The sequence below is a fragment of the Chiroxiphia lanceolata genome, chromosome 2 (genome assembly GCF_009829145.1).
Source record: "Chiroxiphia lanceolata isolate bChiLan1 chromosome 2, bChiLan1.pri, whole genome shotgun sequence".
Lineage (NCBI taxonomy): Eukaryota > Metazoa > Chordata > Aves > Passeriformes > Pipridae > Chiroxiphia > Chiroxiphia lanceolata.
Genome location: NC_045638.1, coordinates 78,482,234 through 78,510,024, shown reverse-complemented (window position 1 = coordinate 78,510,024; position 27,791 = coordinate 78,482,234). Strand labels below are relative to the sequence as shown.

Here is a 27,791-nt window from a genome sequence, read left to right as displayed (position 1 = left end):
CTTTGGCATTTGGTGTAAAATCAGGAAAATTTTGAAACAAATTCATAATCTAGGCTGTTGTGTAATATTTCCAAATTAATTAGTTATGAATGAAATTAATGAAATTACTTTGTCAATACTTTCTGTCTCCCAGTCAATATAATTTGTTTTGTTTCTGCAGGGTAATTCCCCTAAACTTGTTTACACACCTTTGACAGATAAGTGTTACCTAACTCTCACTCAGGCCATGAAGATGGGCCTTGGAGGAAATCCCTATGGTCCAGCTGGAACTGGGAAGACAGAGTCAGTAAAGGCCTTGGGTGGACTTCTCGGAAGACAAGTTTTAGTCTTTAATTGTGACGAGGTGAATATGGTTCTGTTTAATTTAGGAAATGAATATCTATGCCCATACTTTGTAAAGCGATATTATATTCTAGAAATAATATTAATAATATCAATTATTATAGAATTATATATTATTATATTTATTATTATTAGTGTTAATAATATTATTCTAGAAATAATTTTGATAATTTATCAATTGCCATTAGAAATTTGTGGATATTTCTAATGATGTTTTTTAGTGGATGGGAAGACAGTCTTTTATATTTTCTTGTTATTTGAATTTTGATAGTATTCTTTTTAATTTTAAGGGCATTGATGTGAAGTCAATGGGGCGCATATTTGTGGGCTTAGTGAAGTGTGGTGCCTGGGGCTGTTTTGATGAATTCAATAGACTTGAGGAAGCTGTATTGTCTGCAGTATCCATGCAGATTCAGACAATTCAACATGCATTGAAGAAACACAGTCCTGTCTGTGAGATGCTTGGCAAAAAGGTACTGCAAAACTTAATTAAAACCTGACTATTCTAACTAAGCATAGTCCTCCCAGCATTTCTCAATACTGTTTTATTTGACAATATACTATTATAATGCACTTCTAATGCTAGGTTGAAATGGATCATAATTCTGGAATTTTTATCACTTTGAATCCTGCTGGAAAAGGTTATGGAGGAAGACAAAAACTACCTGATAATCTCAAACAGCTTTTCAGGCCAGTTGCTATGACTCATCCAGACAATGAACTCATTGCGGAAGTGATTTTGTATTCAGAAGGCTTTAAGGATGCTAAAATACTGGGTAGAAAATTAGTGGCTATTTTTAATTTAGCAAGGTAAGCTTTCACATACCCCACCTCCCCCTAGTAAAGTTACCTTTTTAATTCTGTTCCCTTCTACCTCTTAAATCTAAACAGTATATCACGCAAATCTCTGTGGATACTAACTTAACATAGAATTAAAATACTGCAATATGTTGAGAGGTTGAGGTGTGAAAGTGTATGGAATGCAATTATAATCTCAAGGGGACAAATTGCTGCTCCCCTAGTATGTTCATTAAATATAAATGTGAGCATGTGAATGTTCAGATGCATTGTGGTGATTTTAGGCTCTTGAAATTGTTGAAATGCAAGTAACTATTCGGTTAAAAGTATGCACATTAGAAAATACAAAAAGTTAGAGGTTATAGTTAGTATCGTTAGGCACAATAATAAATACATTAGCTGTAGAATATAACCCCTCTGAAAATTCAAGAGTGTCATTGCTTATATCTGAAATGCATTTCAAGTGGCACTACGAATACTCATCAGTTTCTCTTTTGCTCAGAACCTTATTAGAAGTATGTTCATTCGCCAAACCAAAATTTCAGACACTGTAACCTAAAGATTATTATGATATTGTTGTTTTCAAATTTAGGGAGCTTCTGACACCACAGCAACACTATGACTGGGGTTTACGAGCATTGAAGACTGTTTTGAGAGGCTGTGGCAGCCTTCTTCATCAGCTGAAGAAAAGCAATGCAAAGCAAGAAAGTAAGATTGCCCATGCCAAACTTTTGATTCTTTAGGATCTTGTACAAATAGAATTTACTGCAGACTTCTTGTTCACTAGAGTTTTGAGAAGCCATGGCTTGGATCGGGAGGCAATTTAGAAAAGAAAAAAAAAAATCTGTGAAAGCCCAGCTTCACTAGGAGATCACAAAAGACTGTTGTCATATTGTAGATTGAGCTTTTCTGTGATGATAAGAACATAAACACAGAACTTCATTCTGGAATGATTTTGAATTATTCTTAAAGACTGTTGTTTTTGTTTGACTCAGGACAGGAAAGTTGATCCTCTGGTGCTGCATTTACTCATAAGTTATCAGACTATTTTGTTTCTATTTGAGGTTTGCAAAAATTATCATATGGTATTAGATTCAGATTGGTAGACTGAGAAAAATATAAGGATAGGTAGAAATGATAGAAATATCTTGGACTAGACTGAGTTAATATATTTTTTTAAGCTTTTGAATTATTGTTGTTTAGGTGTTAATTGAGTGGGAATTAAGAGTGTGGAATGGATGAGCATTTCACATATTTAGGAGACAACTACTGCAACCTGTTTGTTTAAATGGCATATACCTGAAAGTTTACATATCTTAACATAAAAAAAATGGTCTGAAAACTTTAAAGAATTTGTACTTGACTTTAGTATGGATCTACCAGAGAAGGATTACCAGTGATGTGTTTTAGGTCACATTCCTATCACTGTTTCTTGCTATGACATTTTAGCTTAATGTTTAGATATGTGAAATCTGCTGAAATTTTTGCTGGTTTAAAACATAATTTTCAATAACTCTGCTGAAGGCAAAGTGGATGGATTTAACTTATGATTTAAATCCAGAAATTTTTGTTTCTGTTTGTTTGATTGTTTTTTCATGCCTTACTTTGAGAAGCTTAAGACATTTCCAACAAATGCAATTGCCTGTTTCTTTGTTTGCTTGTATTTTTGAGTCAAAATCCTTTGGCATGGCAAAATGCTACTTAAATTTTGTATTGCTTCCTTTACTAAAGCAGTTCAATGTTTCTAAATCAAGTTCCTTAATGTCAATGTTTTTCCTGTTAACTGTTTATCATGCTATTTAGAAAAATTACCTGTAGAAGCACTTGTATTTAGGACATTTTTCAGTATGAAAAACTTTGAACTTATTCCAGACTTTAGAAGGGCATGCTCATATTTAACTTCTGGAACATAGGGAAAAAGACACAGGAAGAAGGGAAGTTAGAGAATGGACACTTTCTGTCCCCTGTGTTGAATCTGGACATTCTGGTTTTGGGCAGTGACACGTTCAGAAGGAGGGCAGAAGCACAGGATGATTTTCACCTGTGGTTCCTAGTCCTACTTTCTGGAAATGTACATGTTTTACTTGAGAATGTAATTCAATTAAAAAATGAAAATAACCGAGAGATGAGAGCCCTGTGCCATTCCCACCATGAATATCTGTTTTTCTCTCAGAGTAAATAATTTCTATGGCTTTTTTTATTTGGATCCCAAAATGCTTACATTTCCATGGTATTTCAGATTCAGAAGTAATTGAGAAAAGTGTTTACTTCTGGAATATTCATAATTAATTAGGATGCACTTGAAAGATGTGACTTCAAACTACCTCTAGCAGAGTAAGATCTGGAATCTAGATTCTTTATTTCTTTCGTGAGTTCTTTAGCAAGTAAGCTATTGTGGTAATCATTAGGCTATTATGTACTTTTTGACCAGCATCATAATCATCTCATATCTGTATAGAATACATTTGTGGACATACATTATTCTTACAGTAAAGCACTTGCCTAACTTCCTAGTAGAGTGGTACATGAACTGGAATGAAGTCTGTGCTGCGATTCTACTTTCAATGTCTTTGCAGTGTGTACTCATGCTGACATATTCAAAGGAAAAAAAAAAAACCAACAAGCAGCTTAAACTGATCTGTCCTCTTTGTTTTTATTTCCAGTTAATGAAAGTCACATGGTGGTTCAAGCTTTGAGGCTTAATACCACGTCAAAGCTTACATTTGCAGACTGCGCACGTTTTGATGCACTGGTTAAGGATGTATTTCCTGGCACTGACTTTCGAGATGTGGAATATGCTGAGTTAACTACAGCTTTACATCAAGTCTTTGAAGAAGCAAACTTAGAAATTATAAGCACGCAGGTGAGCACCATCTACAGCAACAAAACGAGTTATTCTGAATTAGAACTTATTCGTAACATTCAATTAATTTCTGTTTTCTCTTGAAATAAATCTTTTATAAAGAAGTGAGAATAACTGATAGTTAGATTCTAGTTACATGTGTATAAAAAATTGGATGTGTGTCTGAAGCACGTAGATGTCACTGAAAGTAAAATAGTTCAAGGAAAAGTAAGATCTGAACATGTGACACACAGTTTCATTCAAGCCGGGTACTAATGTCAGTGAATGTTTTGGAGAGTGAAAGAAGGAAATATGTGAATATTTGATTTCATCAAGCAGTTCTTTGTCATGTTTTAGGTTATTTATTGTAGAACTGGATGAAGTTCTGTGACTAAGGATTCATAAATTGCTCAGTAAAAATATACTCAAAGATGGCTAATATTTTTATTTTAATAATTTAGTGAAATGCTTCTAACATGCAAAATAAATTTCTTGATATTCTTTAGTAACGTAATTTTAATTATTTCTGCAAATATGTATTGTTTCAAAATTTAAAATGCTAACAAGAAAATGTCTGCATGTAAAGTAAATTGGAAAAACATTTAAAAAGAACGTCTGATATAGCTTTCCAATTTCACATAGCCATTATCTCTTTTATTATCTAGATCAAGAAGGCTTTGGAATTATATGAACAGCTACGTCAAAGAATGGGTGTAGTTATTGTAGGTCCGAGTGGTGGAGGTAAATCAACACTTTGGCGGATGTTAAAGACAGCACTTGGTAAAACTGGCAGAGTAGTGAAACAGTATACAATGAATCCTAAAGCTATGCCTCGACATCAGTTGCTAGGCCGTATTGACATGGACACCAGAGAATGGTCAGATGGTGTGCTTACAAACAGTGCTCGACAAGTGGTACGAGAGCCCCAAGGTAGGTCTGTGAGGAGTTATACATCATTATGCCTAAATTACTGAAATGGTTCATTTTCAGTTACATTTTTATATTGTATCGTCAGTTGCGGATAGCATAAGGTAAGAAAACCTTCTGGTAACAATTGCAGTCAAGAGCCTTGATACAGACTTTCCAAATTTTGTGAAAAGAACACAAAAATAGGCAGCAGAAGGTAAAGCATGTAAGGTATATCTTGATAGAACTTTTGTTTAAGTTATAATGAAGAGAGAACTAAATCGTGTTAACAAGGGGTGATATTTTTAAGTGGTTTTCTTGGACTTTTTTTTTTTATTTTTGTGCCTGGAAATAGATATTACTTCATGGATAATTTGTGATGGTGATATCGATCCCGAATGGATTGAATCTTTGAATTCTGTTTTGGATGACAACAGATTGTTGACTATGCCCAATGGAGAAAGAATTCAGTTTGGCTCAAATGTCAACTTTGTATTTGAAACTCATGACCTTAGCTGTGCCTCCCCTGCTACAATATCTCGAATGGGAATGATCTTTCTGAGGTAAGTCGTGGGAGTATTACATACTTTCAAAGTAAGCAAATATACTTACTTTTCTTGAAAGGTATTCTCAAGTGGATGGAACAGTTGATTGTAGCTTACACTTACAGAGCCAATCACTGGGGAAGTTTGTTTCAGGTTGTATGTCCCTTCTGTGGTGTTATGTTATAATCTTTTGACTGATACACCTCAGACTTCTTCAGAAAGACATGGTGGATTCTTTGTTTTTATATGACACTTGAAGAGCCCAAGTATGGGTTAGAAATTATTAAAATATCTCCCTGAACTTCTGGAATTTTGAACCAGTCCATTTAAAGGTGTGGATGCCTTGTGTTTATCTGAATCTTATTTTGTTTTGGCTTAGTGATGAAGATACAGATCTTAATGCTCTGATAAAGTCTTGGCTAAGAAGTCAGCCTGAAGAATGCAGGTACAACCTCGAAAACTGGATTGGTGACTATTTTGAAAAGGCTCTAAACTGGGTTGTAAAGAAGGTTAGTAAATGAATACTTAAGCAAATATCAGCTTCTGTTAAGTATTATCTATTTTTGTAATTTAACATTGAAGAGATAATTCAGATTAATTTTTAAATTGTTATTAAAAAAATCTCTAATTTTTTGATAGAATTATAGAGTCATAAAATATTTTGAGTTGGAAGGGTCCCATAAGGATCACTGAAGTACAGTGCCTGGCCCTGAACAGGATGACCCCAAGAATCACAGCATGTGCCTGAGAGCATTGTCCAAACACATCCTGTACTTTGGCAGGCTTGGTGCTGTGACCACACTGGTCACAGCCCAATGGAGCTGTTTCCTTAATAAAATTAATACTGGAACTGTTCTAATAAGTTTCCAAAAACTGATTGCTGTACTTAAAGTTTTGAAACATTCAATACCATTTAAACTAATAAAAACAGATATTAAGGTTCACAGAAATACATGCATTGCATTATTCCATACCAGGCATTTTTCTTTATGTTTTCAAGGATTTGAAAGACTTGAATATCTAAACTAAAAAAGTGAAGAAATTTTCTAGATTGATGTTATTGTCTATAACACAAAAATGGCTAAAATTTGACAAGTTGGACACTGGAAGCTGAAGCTTGTTAAAGGTTGAGGAGAAATTTAATGCTAGATACCTAAAAAGATTAATGGAGACATATCTAAAAAAGTATTTCTATTGTTCAGAATGCTAAATTATAACAATTTACACTAATCTGTCCCGGAATTAAGTATATAACTTCAGCACTTTAGGATTCTACTCAAAACCTTAACTGAAAAATGTTTTAATAGGTGAAAAGTAGTATGTAATTAAAATGTTAAAAAAAAAGACAGTCCAAAACTTTGTAGATTATCTGGATTCTGGGATGTATATCATGATAATTGTTTTGTATATGCTAGATTTTCTTAAGGACTTTAGATGTTTCCCAGCCTCCCCTTCTTCTGAAGGAGTTGGATTTGCATTGATCAAGTAGCTGATATTACACAAAATATTATTTAAGAGACATTCCCACTGCTGTGGCCACTAAACTAGTCTTTAGGAGATCTGCATTATTTCCCCTTGGGTAACTTATACGGACCTGTTATGATTTTGTTATTATTTTTCCTCTTGGTTCTTTTACCCATGGTGACTTTTAGACTTCTAAAGTATCTCCAGGTGGATAAAGAGAAAAATTTGATCCCAAGGCTCAAATTCCCTTTGGTACTAAAGAGCAAAGTTCAAAAATGATCTGTTCAAAAGAAAGAATTCCGGTATACAGTCACATTTATTTCTTATAGATTCTGAAAATCTGTAAGGAAAGTTCTGGTTGCTTATCCTAAATTATATGAATTCGTAGTCTGCAATTAAAACCTCCAAATCAATTCTTAGAAATAATTTAATGTCAAGTGAATTTTCTGGAACAATAACACTGTTGAGATCTTTCCTTATTTGTGGAAGTGTCAAAAAGCAATGAGTAATAGCAGCCTACTAGCAATACATCACATTTATATTGAGAAATATATTTAAATCTACTACAATTTGTAATTTACAGAATGACTCTGTGGTAGAAACAAGTTTAGTTGGAACTGTGATGAATGGACTATCTCATCTTCATGGGTGTACTGATCGTGGACAGTTTATTATTAACTTATTACGTGGTCTTGGTGGCAATCTCAACATGAAATCACGACAAGAATTTGCAAAAGAGGTAATTTTTGTGCTCTAATTTGATTGTAATCTATGTTGTCTATAGGGAAATAGCTGAGAAGTAAAGGAGTGTTTCATATGTCACTGATAGACTGCTAAGTGCATCCATCCCAGATAGGAAACCTCTGTCCATACTGCTTTCTGCAAGGACCCACTATAGCAGACTGTGTGTGTCTATATGTATTGTATATGTAATACAGATTTATTTTTGTGGATTTCCTTTGTTCAGAAGGCTTGAAATGATCATGTGGGGACTTTGTTGCACCTCATTAGGGAGATGTTCTTAGAGCATTACTTTGAGGTTGTGTATTGTATGTGCTAGTGTGTGATTCTCTGTGTAGATACTTGAGGGCGCAAGAACTAGGCAACAGTGTTAGAAAACTCTGTGTGTATGCTGGTCCATAGTCAGAAGGTTGACCTTGGAGATAGATATTTCCACACTCACACTTGAGTTTTGTATTGGAGAGAAGAAAGTAGTTCCTTCCAAAAGGCAGCCAGGAGCTATAGCATATAAAGTGGGCAAATGATAAAGGTGTAGACTCAGCCTTAGGAATTAATTATTGATGGATGTGAAGGAGTTATCTCATTCTTACAATTATTATTGTTATTATGTTGCCTAGTCTAAAAAAAAAATTGTGTATAGCTTTTCAAAATACAATTTGTTTGAATTTCTCTATATTATGAAAAGTGGAAAAGTAATATGTTACTATTTACTTAAGGACTTAAAACACATGCATGACATGATTAAATTTTCAGAGGCAGCCTTAAACTATCAAAATGTGATTTTACAGAATTATTCTTTGAACATTCTTTAGGTTAGCTTGAAATGGCAGATCTTGTTGTTAGGAGTATGGATTTAATTGAAGTTTTATTTTTATTTTTTTCTAAAGCTCTTCAGTTGGGCACAAGAGTCTCCACCAGACCCGAGGAAACCCCTGGACACATATTATGACACTGACACTGGACAGCTAATGCTGTATCAGCTGAAAAGAACTGAAAATCTAACAGCTGATGACTTCAGTAATCTCCAAACACTTCCTGTCATCCAAACCCCTGACATGCAGAGAAGTTTAGATTACTTTAGGCCCTGGCTAGACATTAATAATAAGCAATCATTTCTTCTTGTGGGTCCTGAAGGATGTGGAAAGGGGTAAAAAGTAGTTCCTATTTTAAGTAAAATATACTTCTAGTTATTTGACAGAATTTGTAATATTTTGTTATGATGCTTTTATAATATGACTTTCTGATAGAATATCACTTGTGTAGGTCACTGATTAAACAAACATTTTGTAGTGGCAAATAGGTAAGTTCTTATGAAGTTCTACAGGGAAAGTTCAGACTGCCAGTATGCATCTAAGACATCTGAATGCAGCTTTTAGATATGAAACAGGACCTTTGGAAAACCTGTGCTGTCATGGAGCAACAGCTTAGAGGCACGAGGTATCCAGTTTTATTTCAAGAGACACGAGGTGCCTATGTACAGGCAACTGAATTTAACTCCTTCTCTTGCCCATATTAGGTTCCTTATTTAGATGTGTTGGATCACTATAATCAAGGTATTTATACTAGCTGTTTGTTTTGTGTAGCTTTGTACACTACACTTTTATTGAATTTTGTGAATAGGAAATAGCACAGTTTTAAAGGCAAGAATGTTGAATTCAGCAAACCTCATTCTCCACCTTTTCCATTAATACAGGATATAGTATATGCATTTTAATTCAAAAACTATACAATATATTTGGATACACAACTGTTTAATTTACTTATGTTTGTATGTATGTACGTTTGCTTTTCTAGGATGTTGCTTCACTATGCATTTTCTCAACTCCGATCCACTCAGATTGCTACCATTCACTGCAGTGCACAAACTACTTCTCAACATCTTCTACAAAAATTAAGTCAAACTTGCATTGTAATCAGTACAAACACTGGGCGAGTATACAGACCAAAGGACTGTGAAAGGCTTGTTTTGTACTTAAAAGACATCAATCTACCCAAACCTGATAAATGGGGAACAAGCACTCTCGTGGCTTTTCTACAGCAGGTGAGCAGTTATGTCTGTTATTTAAAAAGGCACTTAAGTATACTGTATATAATTTAGTGTATGTAGTAAATAACTACATTGATTATTTTCAGAGTTAAAACCCTGCATCTGCATTAGCATTAGTTTTACTTCTACTTAGGTAGACTATGTAGGTGTCAGTCAGAAATAAGATACCATTTTTATTTGGCTTATTTGTGTAAGTAAATAAAGACAGTGCTTGTCTCAATGAGTTATAATGCAATAGGCATATGAATGACAAGAAAATCACCAGGAGTAGTCAGCATGGATTCACTAAGGGTAAGTCATGTTTGATGAGGGGAGAGCAGTGGTTATAGTCTACTTGGACTTCACTAAGACCGTTGATGCTGTCTCCCAAAAGATCTTCATAAAAAAGCTGTTGATACGGGCTGCAGGTAGTGAGGTGGGTTGAAAACTGACTGAAGAGCCAAGCCCAGAGAGTGGTGATCAATGGCACAGAGTGTACTTGGAAGACAGTACCTGTTTAACATCTTCTTTAATGATCTGGACAATGAAGTCTGCAGCTGATGCAAAACTGTGAGGAGTAATACACCTCTGGCAATTAAGAAAAGAGAAATAATGGTATACTTATAACTTTTATTTTATTTTGTATGATATTCTACTGACTTTCTTTTAATGAAATATTTATTTAATTATTAAAGGTTCTTACATATCAAGGATTTTATGATGAAAATCTGGAATGGGTCGGTTTAGAAAACATCCAAATTGTGGCTTCCATGTCAGCTGGAGGAACGTTAGGAAGACATAAACTTACCTCCAGATTCACTTCTATTGTTCGTCTCTGTGCAATTGAGTAAGTATGTGAAAATTAGTCTAACTCTCAGAACTGAGATTCAGCCTCTGTTTATAAGGCCCTTGCTTCATGTAGTCTTTACCAAGGTGTGGCTGTTCTATTCTTTCATATTTTCCAGCAGTTTGGGGTCATCTGATTTGGTGCTGTTTGGTACCTCTTGGCACTAGAAGCCAGCTAAGAGGAACTGTTGCTACCTGTTGATAGTGAAGTGTTTGAAATATGTTTCCTTTTGGATGATTTTGCTTTCAGTAATCTGCTTTCTGCAGCTTTATATTAAGGTGCTGTTTGGTTACAAAATTAGAGAAATTGAAAAGAAGTTTATTTGTTTGGTTTTGAGTACATCAACAGATGTATTTAGAAATTTCTGACAGTGGACTGTTGCAATACAATGATACTTTTACTTAGCTGCTGGATGGAAATGCTATTCATTGAAATTTCTTAGTAATTGTGTATACAAGTTTGACTCATTTTTAATTAAAAAAGAATTGATAGTCCATAATAATTTGTTTTTTTTTTTCTTTTTAGCTATCCAGAAAGAGAACAACTGCAAACTATTTATAGTGCCTACTTGGAACCTGTACTACAGAAAAACCTAAAGAATCACCCTGTTTGGGGTTCTTTACCAAAAATACATCAGCTAGCAGGATCTATGGTTCAAATATACGAACAGGTAGGGAAATATTTTTTCTTTTTTCAAGGAGTTGGACAATTCAGGTGTTTTTTTTAAAAACACCTTTTGATATAATAAGTGAATAAAAAGGTTTATCAGTATTAAAATCCAAGTTTATTTATTTTTAATGAAATTGGTATCAATGTTAGAGCTACTTATTTGCGGAGAATCCTGGGTATTAGAGGTAAACTGAGTAAGTGGTAAGTACTCCTGCTTTCCCACAGATTTATTTTAGGATTTTAGTGTGTGCATCTTAACCCTTCTGTACTTTCAGTTCTTGATTTATAAAATGTGGATTAATAGTGTTTTCACACTTAATGGGTGAGGAGGAGGCAGTGCAACAGATTGTTATGTGCCCAGTTGTTATGGATGCTGTTATGAATAGAGAAGAGAGATATATGGGTGGAGTGCTTTACAGACATCAGTGACTAGCTATTAAAATTTTACACTGTTAAAAATAAATATTTAGACACAGAATTTCATTTTATCCTCCCGCTTAAAATTTTGTGGACTTCTATCAAGCAAAACACTTAAGTACTTGCTTTTCTTAAACAGTATATAGCCTTACTGGGGTAGGTATTGTGGGGATGTTGGTGCTTGCTGTATGTTCCAGGAATGTATGCCTGCCCCCATCTAGGCAGAACCATGATACAAACCCGATCTTTGTGACTGGAATCTGGGTTTAGTTACTCGCTGACATGCACCAATTAGCAGGTGTTTCATTTGATATTATCAATGTATTCTAAGAAATCTGAGTTTAAATCTCATCACATGATGATCCAGTAACTGATGAAAGCAGTTTTTCTTTGAGTTGAAGCAGTTGTATATTCAAATATCCTCTCTGGGAAAAGAGTAAGTATGAAGTCTTTTGCAGTGAGAAAGTGTTACTAATTTAGATAGGTATTTATTACACTTCTATATTTCCTTTGCATTTCATATTTAGTATTTCTTTAAAAAATATGTATTTTGTCTAATAATACTGCACTACCAGTTCTAGGTGATGTGTGTGGTTGTTTCCATCAAAAATGGTAGAGAAGAATTGTTCTGAGAAAATCTTTTTTGGTCAGAAAACAACATTTAAACAAGGAGCCCATTAATAAAATATTTAAATATATACCAAATAGAAAACTAATTTATCTGGTATTTTAGAAAAAGTGCTTTACATTTTAAAACATCACTTTTTTTCTCCCCCTTAACTCCCAATTTTAGGTACGAGCAAAATTCACAGTTGATGATCACAGTCATTACCTTTTTACACCATGTATTCTTACTCAGTGGGTTCTTGGTTTATTCAGATATGATTTAGCAGGTGGTAAGTCACTTACTTGGTTTTCATTGATAGTATTCTATAATGGCCTAAGTTATTATTGATGTCAGTCGTACTGTTGACTCCACATGCAATTCATTCATCTTTTAAAATTGTGAACTATCTGTAATTCAGTAGAGGGGGAAAAATGCATAACAGTTCACTGCATAAAATTAATAGAATATGTTTCATTTTATCTTATAATGATCCATAAAGATATTATTAAAAAGCACTTCATAATGTTTATTTTTTTTCTTCTTTCTTCCTTACCAATGCTTTCCTGCTGGTATGTAATTTCACTTGCTTATTTTCAAGCTCATATTTTGAAATGGAAATTTGAGAATTTATTATAAAGTTATTTCTCTTCTTAAATTTTGTAGGATCGTTGATACCAACTGCAGACTATGTACTGGAAATTATTGCTTATGAAGCACGTCGTTTGTTCCGTGATAGAATTGTTGGCATGAAAGAACTTCATGTATTTGATAATGTCTTGATGAAAGTGTTTCAAGGTGATTGGGGCTCAGATGTTCTGGACAATATACCAGGTAAACTGTTTGAAGCATACCATACAAACTTGCAATGTTTGTTTAAGAATGACCTAATCAAGTCAGATAGCATATGAACTGGACACCTAAAGTTTCGAATGTTTCCTTTTATTTTCACAGATACCTTCTATGTAACTTGGGGAGCTTGTCAAGAGGCATTCATCACACCAGGACAGGCACTGCCACCGTATGGGAGGCCACTTGGCAGACTAAACTCAATAGACCTAAAAGATGTTATTCAGAAAGTGAGACACATTAAAGAATATACACAGCAAGGGTTCACAACAATGATTCGAGACATTTTTTGCAAGAAGTAACATGCAAGCACCAGTTTAGGGTGGGGTCTGCTTCTTGTTCAAGGGATCATCTTTTACATTTGGTGAAGTGAGGGAAGGTTTGTGATGCTATGTGGCAGGCAGTAGGAAATATCATGTAGCAAGGGTTTTTAATGAAAGGACATCAGTTGCATTTGCTGCTGATTTACAACAGTTTGATGAACCAACATTTTGAAAAACATTTATCTCCATACATGTTTGTGTATTGTTTGAGTACCTAAGTGTTTTATTAAATGTTTACTTTTTGAATTTGTGATTTGGTAATGTAATTTTTATTTGAAGAAATACAAATGGACTGTTTGGAGATTTGGCATGCTTTTAAGCAGTAAAGTACAAAAATTGAGCTTGATGAGGAAATGCAAACATTTTAATTCTGCTAGGCTATCTGATTTTTAGGATGAGAGCTTTGAGATCTCTCTTAATAGTGTTTGATGGATTGCTCTTGCAGATGGGAAACTAATCTCTCTCCTTGATTGCCAACTTGTGACCAATAGACTACATGGGAAATGATGAAATTCAATAGCCTCAATTAGCGGAGAATTTGTTGGTTTTTTTTTTTTTTCTCCTGACTGCACAGTTACATTGGGCTTCAAAGAGATTTTAATTAGTATAACAAGGTCAGAATTTAATTTTAGGATCTGTTATTGTGTGTATTTCACTAGGAATTTTCATAATCTGCAATTATGCAGCAGTTAGCTGCCTAAAACATCTTCTAAGTTATTAATTAATTGATCTGTAGTCAGAGACAGCTCAGACTTTGTTCTGGTCCATTATTTAATTTTAATTAGTTCAGTTGTAGATTCCTATTTTAATATATCAAAGACTTCTAGGGTATACTGATGCTGGGGGTAGTGTGAGATGGTAAAGGTATCTAAATTCTGTCACATAAACAATTTATTTGTAGTGAATATCAGTGTGGTCTTAAGCTTTCAAGCCCTTCTTTCCTAAACTTTTGAATGTTGGATGCTTTCATATCTCACTGCTTTTATTTATTACTAGTAAACACATTTCTTTTTTTTTCTCTTTTTTTTAATAGGGTATCATTCATTATGGACGAGACAAAAAAGAGATAGAGATTTTACTGTTCCAAGAAGTCCTCAGTTATATGTCTAAAGTGGACAGAGTGCTAAGTTTTCCTGGAGGATCACTTCTTTTGGCAGGACGGAGTGGTGTAGGTCGTCGAACAGTTACCTCTTTAGTTAGTCACATGCATGGAGCTGTTTTGATTACTCCCAAAATTTCCAGAGGTTATGAGGTGAAGCAGTTCAAGAGTGATCTTAAATATGTAAGTCACTCATTGTCTTCCATTTTGTAATGTTGAGGTGTATACTAAAGAAAAAAAAATATGGGAATTTTGAAGAACACAAAAGTGTTGTATAAAGACATATTTTAAGAGAAGCAAAATGGCAACAGTCTAAATGAAACAAGTAGATTTTTAGAAGTTCTCTATATCTAAGTGTGTATACTGTTTTTTATTTAATTGACTGAAACTCCACTTTTTTTAATACCAGAATTCTCTTTGAGTGTTGTGGACTTCATAAATTTGAAGTTTATGTGAATATTGGAAAGACTTTTTCATGTATATTTTTTCATATTTGTATATATTTTTATTTTCTGTCTCCGCTATGATCTGCCAGTAGCTGAATCAAGTAAAATTTTAGTGACTGATGAAAGGGAACATATTATTTAAAATCAAATGCAAACCTTGAATCAAGAGTTTCTCATTACCTTCAGCAATGCTAAGGAAAATTCTAGAGCTATACCTACACAAAAGAGTGATACAGTTTTATCATTGAGTCATATGTGTAAATATACTCTACGAAAGAGGCTTTTTAAATTATTTTTTCATTAGCAAGCTGTACATCTACGTAGAATGCTCTTTATATTTGATATCTCATATAACTGAATCACCTAGAAATCTTTTGTGAAGAAAATATGTATGTAATGTATAATCAAAGCAAGATTAAGATCCTTGTTGGTCCCTTCCAATTCAGGAAATTCTATGATAATCATTATCTATTGAACAATACATATGTTCCATACACTGAGATTTAAATGTCTTTCCTGCTTCTAGGTGATGGAGCTTGCAGGCATTGAAGCACAACAGGTGGTATTGCTGCTCGAAGACTATCAGTTGGTTCATTCCACATTCCTGGAGATGATCAACAGTTTACTGTCATCAGGTGAGGCAAGTCCAAGAAGATTAATGGTTCTAGTTTTACTGCACAGGGTTAGCTAATGGGGCAGAATAAGATGATGTTTTCTAACTTTATGAGACAGGTTAGTTACTTTGCTATGTTGTTTTAGGTAGAGTGCTTGTACATGAGAACCTGACTCAAAGTTCACTTAGCTGTCCTTTAACCTACCTGATGGTACAGGTGCTTTCAGTTCCTCTAACTTGTTTCAAGGGAGTTCTTTATTATAGTATAACAACAAAATATGAATGCATTCTACTCTACAGCTTCCATTTTATAATAAAATTCAAAAGTGAGAAGTGTTCCAATGCTTTACTAGATTGTATAGGTTGAGTCCTTTACTGAAATGAACACCAGCAAAGCTCGCTCTTCTGAAAGGAGTGAGACGATGAATAATAATAACAAATAACAAAAGTGACTTTATTTTGCTGTCCAGCTTTGTTCCTGGATCAGAGAGATCATTGAAGGACTGAGTCTAACTTGCTAAATGCTTTTTTTGATCTGCAGTAGTTTAAGAGCTGATTGATAAGAGCACCAGATTTTCCTATCTCTCAGATGCAACCCCAAATCTCCTTACCGTATCAGATTTTTGTCATCCACTGTTTAATCTCTGTGTCTGAGGATCTAAACAACTACTCACTTTCACATTACTGTGTCCTGTTATATGACAAAGTCTGTTTTGATTTGTTTTCTATGCAGTATTGGGTCAGCATCTGTGCAGTATTGTTTTGGGGTAGATTTGAATGAGCTTTTGAAATACATTTCAGCAGTATGAACAAAGTAGACTGTTAAATAGAATCACAAATTTGGTTTGTTGTTTTCATGATATCATGAAAAGAATGATGAAGTGCATGGGATGATACTCATGGAATTATGAATACTGCCATAATCAAAATCTCTGTAGAGAGGATTCAGGGGAATCCTTCAAGGGAATTTAAAGAATTATGGTCTATTTTATCTGACGTAAATTCATTCTTGAAATAGGAGAAGTTCCTGGGCTATATAAAACGGAAGAATTAGACCCATTGCTCTCTCCTCTGAAGGATCAAGCCTCACAAGATGGATTTACAGGACCAATTTTCAACTATTTTACATACCGTATGTCAACAGAATTATAAGTTATAATTTATTACGAAGTGTAGGCAGTGGTATAGTAGTGGACAAATGATTTCTAATGTGGTCCTTCTATTGTGTGCAGTTTTAACTTTCAGTCAGTTATTAAATACCAGGCAGGAATAATGATAACATTGTGATATTTGAGGGCATAGAACCCTCACTTTAAAATTTCTTCTTCTATCTGAAATTTTCTATTTATGAATGTTTTACAAATGTTATGAAATCTGCTGTTAAAAGTAATTAGAAGGAAGAAACGTTTTGTTCCCATTGTTTTCTGGTTTGTATAGCTTATATGTATCTAGTACCAGAGTTTTCTTCTATTTGCCTATTATACCTACAAATCACTTTGAATTCTGAGTAATCAGCAAGTTTACAGGTAGGTTTCTTAATTATTTTTCTTCTTCCTTAGACCAACAAAAAGATTAAATAGTTTACAAATAAATCAAATAATATGACTGAAAGAATATAAATGTTTACAGTCAAAGTTTCAGGCCCTGAAACTACTTCTAATTGGTTCTGTTGGTCTATATGAATTGGAATGAGAACTAGTGATATCTATTTAAATACTGTCAGCTCTTCAAAATTAAAACATACACTGTAATATACATAATTAGAATCCATGATACTAAATTAAGTTTTATTTATAAGCATTCCTATCCTAGTGTGATCTGATATTATAGGCTCTTTTTTTCCCAGAAATTACCTTGTGATAAGTATTTGAAGGACACTAAATTATATTGTATTTGCAATAAAATTACCATCATGTAGTCAGATTGTTCTGTACTGAAAATTTAATATGTTACTTTTTCTTAGGGATCCAACAAAATCTGCATGTTGTCTTGATAATGGATCCTACTAATTTAAATTTCACAGTAAACTGTGAAAGTAATCCAGCACTGTATAAGAAATGTCAGGTTTTGTGGATGGAAACCTGGTCAGAAGACAGTATGAAAAAGGTAAATTGCATTAATTGTGACTTATTTAAACTAGTATCTCCAAAAATAATGGAGCTTTGGTAAATAAGATAAAGATATTTAAAGTTGTGAAGGAATAATTGTCACTGTGCTTATTTAATTCATTTGTTAAGTCCTAAAAAGACAGAAAATTACTCAGAACACTTAAATATTATTAACATTATTATTTTACCAACATTATATTTTGTTCTCTTTGTGTGCTGACTTGAACAACACGCTGACAACTATGACTCTGATCAAACACAGCATTTAAGAACAAAATAAAAATAGACTGCAAGCAAAATGGTAAAGCCAATTGTATCAGGTTTGTGTTGTGACCTTTTGATAGTGGTGGGAGCTACAGGGGTGGCTTCAGTGAGAATCTGCCAGAAGCTTACCCCATGACTGACAGAGCAGATGCCAGCTAGCTCCAGGACAGACCCGCTGCTGGCCAGGGTTGGGCTTATCAGCAATGGTGGTAGCATCTCTGGGATAACATTTAAGAAGGGGAAAAAAGTTACTGCGCAGGAGCATCTGCAGCCAGAGAGGGGAGTGAGAATAGGTGAGAGAAACAGCCCTGCAGACCCCAAGAGCTCGAGGCACTGGAGCTGAGATTCCCCTCCAGCCTGTTGTGCAGACCATGGTGAGGCAGGCTGTCCACCTGCAGCCCACGGAGGTCCACAGTGGAGCAGAGATCCTCCTACAGCCCATGCAGAACTCCACACTGAAGCTGATGGAAACAACTGAAAGAGGCTGTGATGCCAGAGGAAGCCTGTGCTGAAGCAGGCTCCTGGCAGGACCTGTAGATCCATGGAGAGAGGAGCCCATGCTGGAACAGATTTGCTGGAAGTCCCCCTTCAGGGGACTCATGATGGAGCATTTTGGACCCCATGCTGGACTAGTGGAAGAGTGTGAGGAGTCCTGCCCTGAGGAGGAAGGAGGGGCAGAGTCAGTGTGTGATGAACTGACCACAGCAGCCGTTCCCCATCTCCCTGTGCTGCTGGGGGGAAGGTGTTTTGAAATTTAGTTATTTCTCTTTACCCTACTCTGATTTGTCTGGTAATAAATTAAACTAATTTCCCCAAGTCAAGGCTGTTTTGCCCATGACAGTAATCAGTGACTGATCTCTCCATGTTGTTAGCCTTTTATAATCTATTTTCCCTCCCCTGTCCAGCTGAGGAGGGGAGTCATAGACAAGCTCTGATGGGTACCTGGCATCCAGCCAGGGTCAACCCACCACACCAACTATGCTGATGATATCTGTTTTTACTAGTACGTTAGACAGCTAGTTTTAAAATAGATTTGTTAAGTGTATATGAAATGCTATAGATCTAAGGTTGCACTGTAAACCTTATGTTCTTGAACCTTTACTAAGTGTTTTGCTTGATGGAACAGTCAGTGTGTTCTTTTTAGATTTAAAATCTGTTTATTTCAGGATGTTCTCAGTGTGAGTTTGAGAAGCATGTATTACTTCTGTATGTTGAGATTACCAAATGCAGGACCCTGATAGGGGCAAGGGTGCCACAGCGTTATGGCCCCAAGGTGAACCAGTGATGAAGCTGAGCATGTATTCTCAGTAGGCGCACACACAAACACATATACAGCACATATATACATGTGATTCTCACACAGAACAACACAAACAGAAACCCTAAGCACAAACGTAAACAGCACTGTTGCCATCGTCCTGTTCCCCCGTCTCTGAGTGATCTCAGTGAAGGTCAGTTAGTGGGTAATATGTACATGTACAGAATGTGGATTAAGACTGTCTGATTTCCTCTGAATTGTATATTTTTGAATCTTTGACATTTGTGCTATTGTAAGAGTCCTCTGATAACTACTTGGTCATTTATACAGCCAGCAAAATTTCCTCTGCTTGAGAGAGCAAGAAGTTATCAGTGACATGGAAAGGCAGAATTTATCTTTCTAATCCTATAAATATTCTGTAAATTCCTTGTTCTGAGTAAATGTATCATTTTCAGTCTTTCCAAATGAGAAGCTGGATTTAAGGTTTGTTTGAGTTTTTTTAATTTTAACTCAGATTGTCATTGTTTGTCATTTTCATGCAGAAAATCATGGCTTTTTTTTTAGATACCTGAAATGCTTCTGTATGATTCAGATGAACAAGAAAAGACTGGAAAAACACATAAAGAAGTTAAGAAAAAACATTCAGGTAATATTTGGGTAGACACACTAGTTACTATTACTTATTATTAAACACTTACTCAGTGTTAGACACCAGATCAGTAATTATTGGGTCAGAACCACTGTGTGGGGTGTGTGGGTGGGAGTGTGTGTATGGGGGTGTGCGACTGTGTGCATGTGTGTGTTGGGAGAGGAGCCCAGGCCTCCAGCTTTTTCAAACATCAAACAATTTCAGTATATTTCTTTCTGAGAAATACGCATTGCAAATGTAGTTGCATGTCGTTTCCGTGACAGAACTTTAAAAAAAGTATAGTCTTTGTGATATTTTTGGATGCTCTTAATTCATATCTCAAAAAACATGCTCTATTGCTCTTCCTTAGTTATTTCAATGTGAGATAAAATTGAGTATAATATTACCTGTGTAACAAATGATGTTGTACAGGTGATTCTGATTTTCTGAAGTCATTTCTGGCAATCCATGAATCATGTAAAATATACGGAGCAACGCCTAGCAGGTATATGACATTCCTTCGTGTATACAGTTCCATCAATAACAGTAAAAGAAGAGAACTAATAAAAAGGCAGAACCACTTGCAGGTATGTGTTTAAAACACTTTTAACATATGGCTTTTCAAAATACTCCCATATTTGGAAATGTCTTGTGTATTAATGGGCTGTAGCTGCTAACATGGTTGCGTGATGTGTCCTCTATTGGCATATGCTCACACTGTGGTTTCAGGAGAGAAATATTGTGAATCCTAATGCACTTGTCTGTTGAAATGCCTGAAAGGGAGAAAAGTGTTTTTCTTGTTTTGGTAATAGTTCTCCTCAAGAATGTATGAGACTGGGTATGTTTTGTGGCAGAGTAAAAAGTACTTGAAAGCACTGTAAACTTTTTCACCCATGTGTATTGGAATTGTGTTGCTAAAAACCCATCATCTTTCCATCAATTTAAGTCCTGCCTCTCCTTATACAAATGTTCTCTGTGTAGCTCCATATTCCATCCCTTTCTTTATATCTTGAGAATAACTTCCTGCTTTGTAGGATTTTCACATCCTAGTTTGACAGTCTTATCTTTAACCTCATGGTGTTCTTGTGTAGCTTTGACCAAGATTCCTTTTGTTGTGATTGTCTTTCCTTTTGTGTTTTGGAATGATTTTGAGTTCCTTTGGCACACATCAGACCTATGGACAGTTCTGGACCAAATGCACAGGTGTCACTTTACTCCTGTTTTGTATGCATAACATCCTTATTTTTGAAACCCATTTGTTATCTTTCCAATCCTATTTAGTTCCCTTCCCCCAGTATATTTCTGGAAAGATCTGAGTCATCCTTTAGGACAACTTTTGTCTTTGCCTTTCTCTTGTCCCTTTCAGCTCCTTTTCTCAGTCACCTGTGCTGATATTCTGAAACCACACTTGCAAATCTGTATTTTTTTCTTAAAGCATCTGTCAAAACCAAATTACTTCCTTGCCTTGTGTTCTACTCTATTTTTACTCTATCTGCCAATATTTTTCCATCACTGTAGTATGCAATTTAAGAAGATTTAAATTTGTAGTAATAGAAATTGCTTTTTTTTTGAGTATATTTAGAATATAACTGGTTTGTTTGTGACAAGCACTCATTTACTTGTTAAATACTCTGTTTAAATAAAAGTAATAATTTTCATGAAAATTAGAGATGTATATCCTCAGTCAATACATCTTCCAGGTATTTTTTTTCAAGTATATCTTGAAATAATTCTATTATATAATTAATATAAAGTAAATAAGGTAGAAAGTGTGATTAAAGAAAATAGTTAATCTTAAGCATAATAGAGACTTTGTTTAATGTACATCTGTGTTCTTTAGAGTGTACAAATATGTAGAAATAAGCTAATCTATTTTGTTTCAATTTGTTGAATTTTTATAGATTTGTTTTTAAGGGACATATAATTACAATGAGTTAATATCAGTTAACTTAAATTCTATTGAATTATTGAGAAATAGATTATGTGCTAGTTACTGTTTTGTTAAAAGTTTGTTAGTTTGAGAATTTTCTTTTTGATGTAGTACTACATCTTGCAGTGACACATCTTAAAGTGTCAGATCTCATTCTTAGGTTAAATAATACCAACAAATTATAAATAATATCAAGAAAATGTGGAACAATAATTAAAAAAAAAATAGAATAGTAGTCTACATCACTCTTAATTTGTCCATCCTTTTTGTAACAAACCTTCATTTAAATCTGCTAAAAATTCACTGCTAAATATCTGCTTGTTTAAAACTTTTATAGGCAGGTGTTTCAAAGCTGAATGAAGCTAAAGCCCTGGTTGATGAACTGAACAGAAAAGCTGGAGAGCAAAGCATTTTACTCAAAACAAAGCAGGATGAAGCTGATTCTGCTCTTCAAGAAATTACAGTATCTATGCAGGTGGTATATACAATCACATCAAAAGTGGAAAAAAAACCCCAAAAAACAAAACAATTCTTTTCTGGTTTTGGTCTCCATAACTGCCTGTGTTTTGTAATCTTTTCAAGTGTTACAAAATGTCATGCTTTTGCAAGAATTTACCTAAGGGAAGACATGAACCCTGAGGCTTGAATAAGGTTGCAACAGGACAGAGGATTCTATAACTTAAATCATGTTTGAACTGATCGAATAGGAAGAGATCAGTGCAAGTTTTGCACCTGAGTAGTGTTTACTGCTGTAGTTTAGTCTATCTGAAAGTTTTCCTAGAACTTCATAAATTCAAGCTGATGCGTTTTATGTTTATCACAGATAGGAACTTTCAATAAAATATGTACAAGTAGCACTATTTTAGGTAACAAATACCAGGAATTAAATTTGTGAACTCTTAGAAAGTGTGTATTTCATGAGGTCTGGTCCTCAGTATTTAACCTCAGAGAAGATTAAATAATACCTCCATGTTCATCATTCCTTGAATTTTTATTCTTCAACTGAGAGGTAGACCTTTTTTTCAATATTCTGTACTTTCTTTAGTAATATTTTCTCAGTCATGTAAAATAATTGCACAGACAATAGGTCTCCACATTGATACTTCCTGGAATCATAAACGTAGGTTAAGATGTAATGAATCTGCTGTCACTGCACTGGGTTTTTTTTGTTGCTGACTTAGTCTGATTGGTCGGAAGCTCAATGCCAAAGACATTCTCTGTATGCAGTAAAGTAAATGCCTGGTCTTTCAAATCGTTTGGTTCACAGTGCTTTGAAAGTGCATTGCTTCCATTTTTATCTATCTTTTGCTGTTGGCAGTTTTTAGTACTTTTAAGCTCTATCTACCTACTTTACATGAATTTGAATAATGATGATTGCCTTGGTGTGTTCACTGATGTCAGTTTTGAATCTGTGTCTATTGTTATCTAGAAGAGTTACAGGTTATTTGGATAGCACATATTACATTGTAGGACATAATCAAAGAATAGGTCAAAAGCAATGAAACATGATGGGCCCACTGACATCAGAAAAATTACAGTAGAATTTTGATTATTTAGATTAGCATAAAGTATAGGTGCCCTCTAACATTTTAATGTCACTTCAAACGTTCTAGTTTATGTAATAATACATAGAGACTCTTTTAATCTCCTGTCAGAGCAAGGCTTTTGACCTACAACTGAATTTTAAGGTTTTCTTATTCAGAGCAATCATTCAGTACATGTTCATTTGCATGAAATGTCTAATCTAGTTTCATGTAGCTAATGTTTTATGTATTTGAATGTAATCTTCAATAACATGCTGATCTACAGCTTGGGTTAAGTGCTCAGAGAATTATTATTATCTTAAGGTTTTCTCTCTTATATGCATCCATTACCTTCTTCTGCAACTCAGCTTGACAATTACTTGTGATAATAATGTATTATATATCAGAAAAACATAAACTCTGGGCTTTTTTGACTTTTATTTTTTAAGTACTGAGTTTCGAATGTTAGTGTTTTATGCCTTTTATACATTTATCCTCAATGATAAAAGACATGTAAGGTCCTATTTATTAATATGCTAGGTATTAATTGTTGTACTGAAGTTTTTAGGATTGGCTTAGGATTGGAGATGGCTAATAGCTACTGTCTGCTGTGTGGTAGGCACAGTACAAATACAGAAAACAAAAAAGATGTAAACCCAAACAACTTACAATATGCATGTAAGACATACGTATACCTTACAGACTGGTAAAAATTTTAAGTAAAGAAACCATTCTATGATTAGTACTTTTAGACTAACAGGCTATAGTTCCAACACAACTGCTGCTTTAATGAATATGATGGAAAAATAGAGTTTTAATGGTGTTGTGAAAGAAATTGAAATAGATATGGGAGCAGCTGCAAAGACAGTGACAACACGGCAGTACTTTCAAATGTAGTAAGAATGTTATGGAGGCTGTCACTCATCCTTTTAGAGGAAGACTGACATATTGGTAAGGAATGGAAAATCAGAGGCAAAGAGAAAAAAGATCATAATGAGCCTCTCAAAAATAGAGGTACAGATTCTGGTTTGTGGTAAAGAAAGGTGACACAGTAAAAGCAAATGATACTTATTCTATAAAGTTTATTTACCTAGTCTACCCATCTAGTATCAAGTAGACTCAGATATTTTACTGTAATTGGTATTGTGCAAATTATTATAATGAAGACTAAAAGAAATGAGACCTAAGGGAATAAAATCTGTGTAAATTTGCAAGCTAAAGGTATTTTTTTACAGAGTGCTAGTGAGCAAAAAGCAGAAATGGAAAAAATTAAACAACGAATAGCAGAAGAGGCTGCAGAAATAGAAGAAAGAAAAAGAAAAATTGAAGATGAACTAAAAGAGGTTCAGGTAAGAGCTGATAAGAAAAAGTAATATTTTGCAGTCTGATTTTATCTGAGTTACTCAAGTCCTGCTGTACACAGTGGTTTTGCAAAATTTATCCTTGCAATTCTTAAATTTTGCTCTAAATTATTTTGATATGGAAACCTTTTGCATTAGGAAACAGTATTCTATTTGCCAAATTTAGGTTGTCATTTTGGCATTTGTGTTCTCTTAGATATTAATTACAGAAAGAATTTTCAAGCCAAATCTTACCAACCACTTGCTATTTCTATGCTGCTATGGTCTACAGCTGAGTTCTGCTGATTTTATTTAATATTTTTCAATTACTCATGTCTTATATAGACCAACCACATTACTTTGCCTTGATCAAACTGGTAATATCATAGGGTTTGGTAGTCTCATCTGAATGGAAATAATTTGATGAGAGATAATTTCCAGTTATTACTAAATTCTGAAAATTATATATCCTAATGGCACTACAGCAAACTGCTTGTTCAAGAGACCTTACAGATAGTAAGGAACAGGCTACTCAGGGAAGTGGTCACAGCCCCAAGCCTGGCAGAAGCATTTGGATGATATTCTCAGGCACATGGTGTGGCTCTTGGGGCTGGTCCTGCACAGGGTCAGGAGTTGGACTTGATGATCTTTGTGGGTCCCTTGCAACTCAGTGTATTGTGATTCTATGTTAAACATCAGATTTCTTGCGTGTTATGTGTGTACAGTCATTGCTTTTAGTCTCTATTTTTCATCCCATCCGTTTTAAGTTTATACTAAAGCATAAGGGAAAACTACAGCAACTTTTTGTTTTTCCTTTTAAATATTAGAGTTGCTAAGGAATTATATCTTTGTATTGAAAGTGACATAGAACTGCAGGACTACACCCATTTTGTGGCCTTTGATAAATATGAAAGATCTGTAAGGTGTGCACAGTTTTTAAATAATAATCTTTAACTTCTCTTATCATTCTATTTGTTGATAAGGGCAAAGGCTGTCTGGATTTGTTTAGCTACTGGAAATAGAAAGCTTTTGTGACCTGTAGTTCTGTGTGTGTTTACACAGAGATCCTCACTTATGCCTATAAATAGTAATTAGCATAATTATTAAAAGATACCTGTATCACAATGAACTTCTAAGCAATGAAAGAGCAAACATGATTGACACTAATATCTATGTAACGTTTATGAATTACAGTGCTGAATGAAAAGCTAGGGTATGTCAGGATTATAATATGCTGTTTCATGGGAAAATATATTTATTATCACTTAGTAAACATGTGACAATTTTTTAATAACTTGTAAACATGAATATGCATCAGTGGTAGTTGGTTAGGTAATAAAATATTTAAAAAGAACAAGAAATTGTATGAAAACTAAAATGGCAAATGTTCATTTTTTTTTATCCCCATACCTCTTTATAATGTGTTTTTATGTTTCAAGCCACTGGTTAGTGAAGCTAAATTAGCTGTTGGAAATATAAAGCCAGAGTCTTTGTTAGAAATCCGGTCACTACGGATGCCCCCTGACATAATCAGAGACATACTAGAGGGAGTTCTGCGGCTGATGGGGATTTTCGATACATCATGGGTGAGCATGAAGAGGTGAGGGTTTTATTTAAACTTTAAACTTTTTAAGATGAACTGCTTTCATTTATATTCAGGAATAATGCATGTTCGGAATTATTTGGTTTCATACAGAAATAATCTTTTTAATATTTGTTTCTTCTTTACTTAGTTATTTAATTCTTTTTACAGTTTCTTGGCCAAAAGAAGTGTAAGGGAGGACATAGAATCCTTTGATGCCCGTAATATTCCAAGAGAAATACGAGAGAGTGTTGAAGAACTTCTTTCTAAAAACAGAGCATCTTTTGATCCAAAGGTAATTCCTGATTGCATTACATAAAATGAAAAAGACCAAAAAACCCCCCAAAAGAATAAAAAAGACGTGGTTGTCTGATTTACCAACATAATTTTTAGAATGAGCTTAAATTAGAGAAAAAGTGATGAATTCTGCTTGCAGATTTTGTTAGAGATAAAGGTGTAGCAGAGATTACTCTGTTGCATGCTGCCTCTAACCATGAGAATTGGTTGGTGAGTGGGGAGCTGTGGGATGAGAAGACATTATGGAATCGAGTCCTCAGAGATTTTTGTCACTGGTATAAATTAGAACCCAACCAAGCAATAGTAAGTGGCTTCTTCTGGCCTCCTTGTAACAGTAAGAGTCTAATAAATCATGCATTAATTTAAAACTTGTTAATTTCAGTGAAGCTACGTAGTTCTAAAGATACCCACTGTGGTTTTTTTATGCAAGATTGCTGGCCTACAATATAATCCCTTAGTAACAATTTAAAAGATTAGTTCAGTAGAAGAACAGGCTAATTGGCATATTTAAGTTGGTAACTAGTAAATCTGTTGCAGTATTTATCTTTTCTGCATTATACTTCAAGGACTTTCTTCTAACTGTTACTGAATTTTTCAGAATGCTAAACGAGCCAGTGCTGCAGCTGCTCCATTAGCAGCTTGGGTGAATGCCAACATCCAGTATTCCCATGTCCTAGAACGAATTCAGCCTTTGGAAAAAGAGAAGGCTGGCTTGGAAGCGTAAGTTAGACCCTATTACAAAACAAGTACTTTTAATTCCAATGGTGGTGGGCAAAACTAAAACCTCCAAGAAGGAATCGGAATATGAGGAATAACTTCTTAGAGGGTGACAGAGCACTGGAACAGGCTGCCCAGAAAGGTTGTGAAATCTCCTTGAAGATATTCAAAACATGCCTGGACACGATACTGTGCAACCTGCTCTGAGTGAACCAGCTTTAGCAGGGGTTTGGATTAGATGATCTCCAGAGTTGCTTTCCAACACCAGCCATTCAGTGATTCTGTGTGGATTGAAGTTTATTAAAAAAAAAAGATAAAAGAAATTATACCTCATCTGTAGGTAATAAAATGTTCCTGCTGATACAGAAAAGTAAGTGCGCAATGTTTTCTTTTTCCTGGAAGCTATACCTTGGTTGGTTTTTGTACAATCATGAGTTACCTGTCCAGCTGAATAGTGTAAGGGAGAAACGAGCATCACAGATATGCTTAAAATGCAGTCTTTCAGTAAAACCCATGCTATTTTATGAGATGTATGGTTCCTCTATTTTCAGTCACGTACCAAGCATAATCAGGTTCTCCTTGGGATCAAAAGGACAAGACTTGGTCTTATGAC

At 34.6% G+C, this 27,791-nt stretch overlaps 1 protein-coding gene across 1 annotated transcript in view; it reads left to right on the top strand.

The window, feature by feature from the left end:
* DYNC2H1 (dynein cytoplasmic 2 heavy chain 1) overlaps positions 1 to 27,791 on the top strand; it is a 152,118-nt gene that overhangs the window by 23,608 nt on the left and 100,719 nt on the right. Inside the window, exons 24-50 of the mRNA XM_032679259.1 lie at positions 161 to 343; positions 633 to 815; positions 929 to 1,152; positions 1,733 to 1,848; positions 3,804 to 4,003; positions 4,648 to 4,912; positions 5,244 to 5,451; positions 5,813 to 5,942; positions 7,481 to 7,636; positions 8,526 to 8,785; positions 9,433 to 9,679; positions 10,360 to 10,511; positions 11,037 to 11,181; positions 12,391 to 12,493; positions 12,889 to 13,035; positions 13,156 to 13,280; positions 14,407 to 14,655; positions 15,445 to 15,553; positions 16,550 to 16,663; positions 17,495 to 17,637; positions 19,726 to 19,807; positions 20,222 to 20,376; positions 22,057 to 22,194; positions 24,478 to 24,591; positions 26,022 to 26,182; positions 26,336 to 26,459; positions 27,060 to 27,181. Of these exons, the coding sequence (XP_032535150.1) occupies positions 161 to 343; positions 633 to 815; positions 929 to 1,152; positions 1,733 to 1,848; positions 3,804 to 4,003; positions 4,648 to 4,912; positions 5,244 to 5,451; positions 5,813 to 5,942; positions 7,481 to 7,636; positions 8,526 to 8,785; positions 9,433 to 9,679; positions 10,360 to 10,511; positions 11,037 to 11,181; positions 12,391 to 12,493; positions 12,889 to 13,035; positions 13,156 to 13,280; positions 14,407 to 14,655; positions 15,445 to 15,553; positions 16,550 to 16,663; positions 17,495 to 17,637; positions 19,726 to 19,807; positions 20,222 to 20,376; positions 22,057 to 22,194; positions 24,478 to 24,591; positions 26,022 to 26,182; positions 26,336 to 26,459; positions 27,060 to 27,181 (4,355 nt within the window). The remainder of the gene's footprint in view (positions 1 to 160; positions 344 to 632; positions 816 to 928; positions 1,153 to 1,732; positions 1,849 to 3,803; positions 4,004 to 4,647; positions 4,913 to 5,243; positions 5,452 to 5,812; positions 5,943 to 7,480; positions 7,637 to 8,525; positions 8,786 to 9,432; positions 9,680 to 10,359; positions 10,512 to 11,036; positions 11,182 to 12,390; positions 12,494 to 12,888; positions 13,036 to 13,155; positions 13,281 to 14,406; positions 14,656 to 15,444; positions 15,554 to 16,549; positions 16,664 to 17,494; positions 17,638 to 19,725; positions 19,808 to 20,221; positions 20,377 to 22,056; positions 22,195 to 24,477; positions 24,592 to 26,021; positions 26,183 to 26,335; positions 26,460 to 27,059; positions 27,182 to 27,791) is intronic.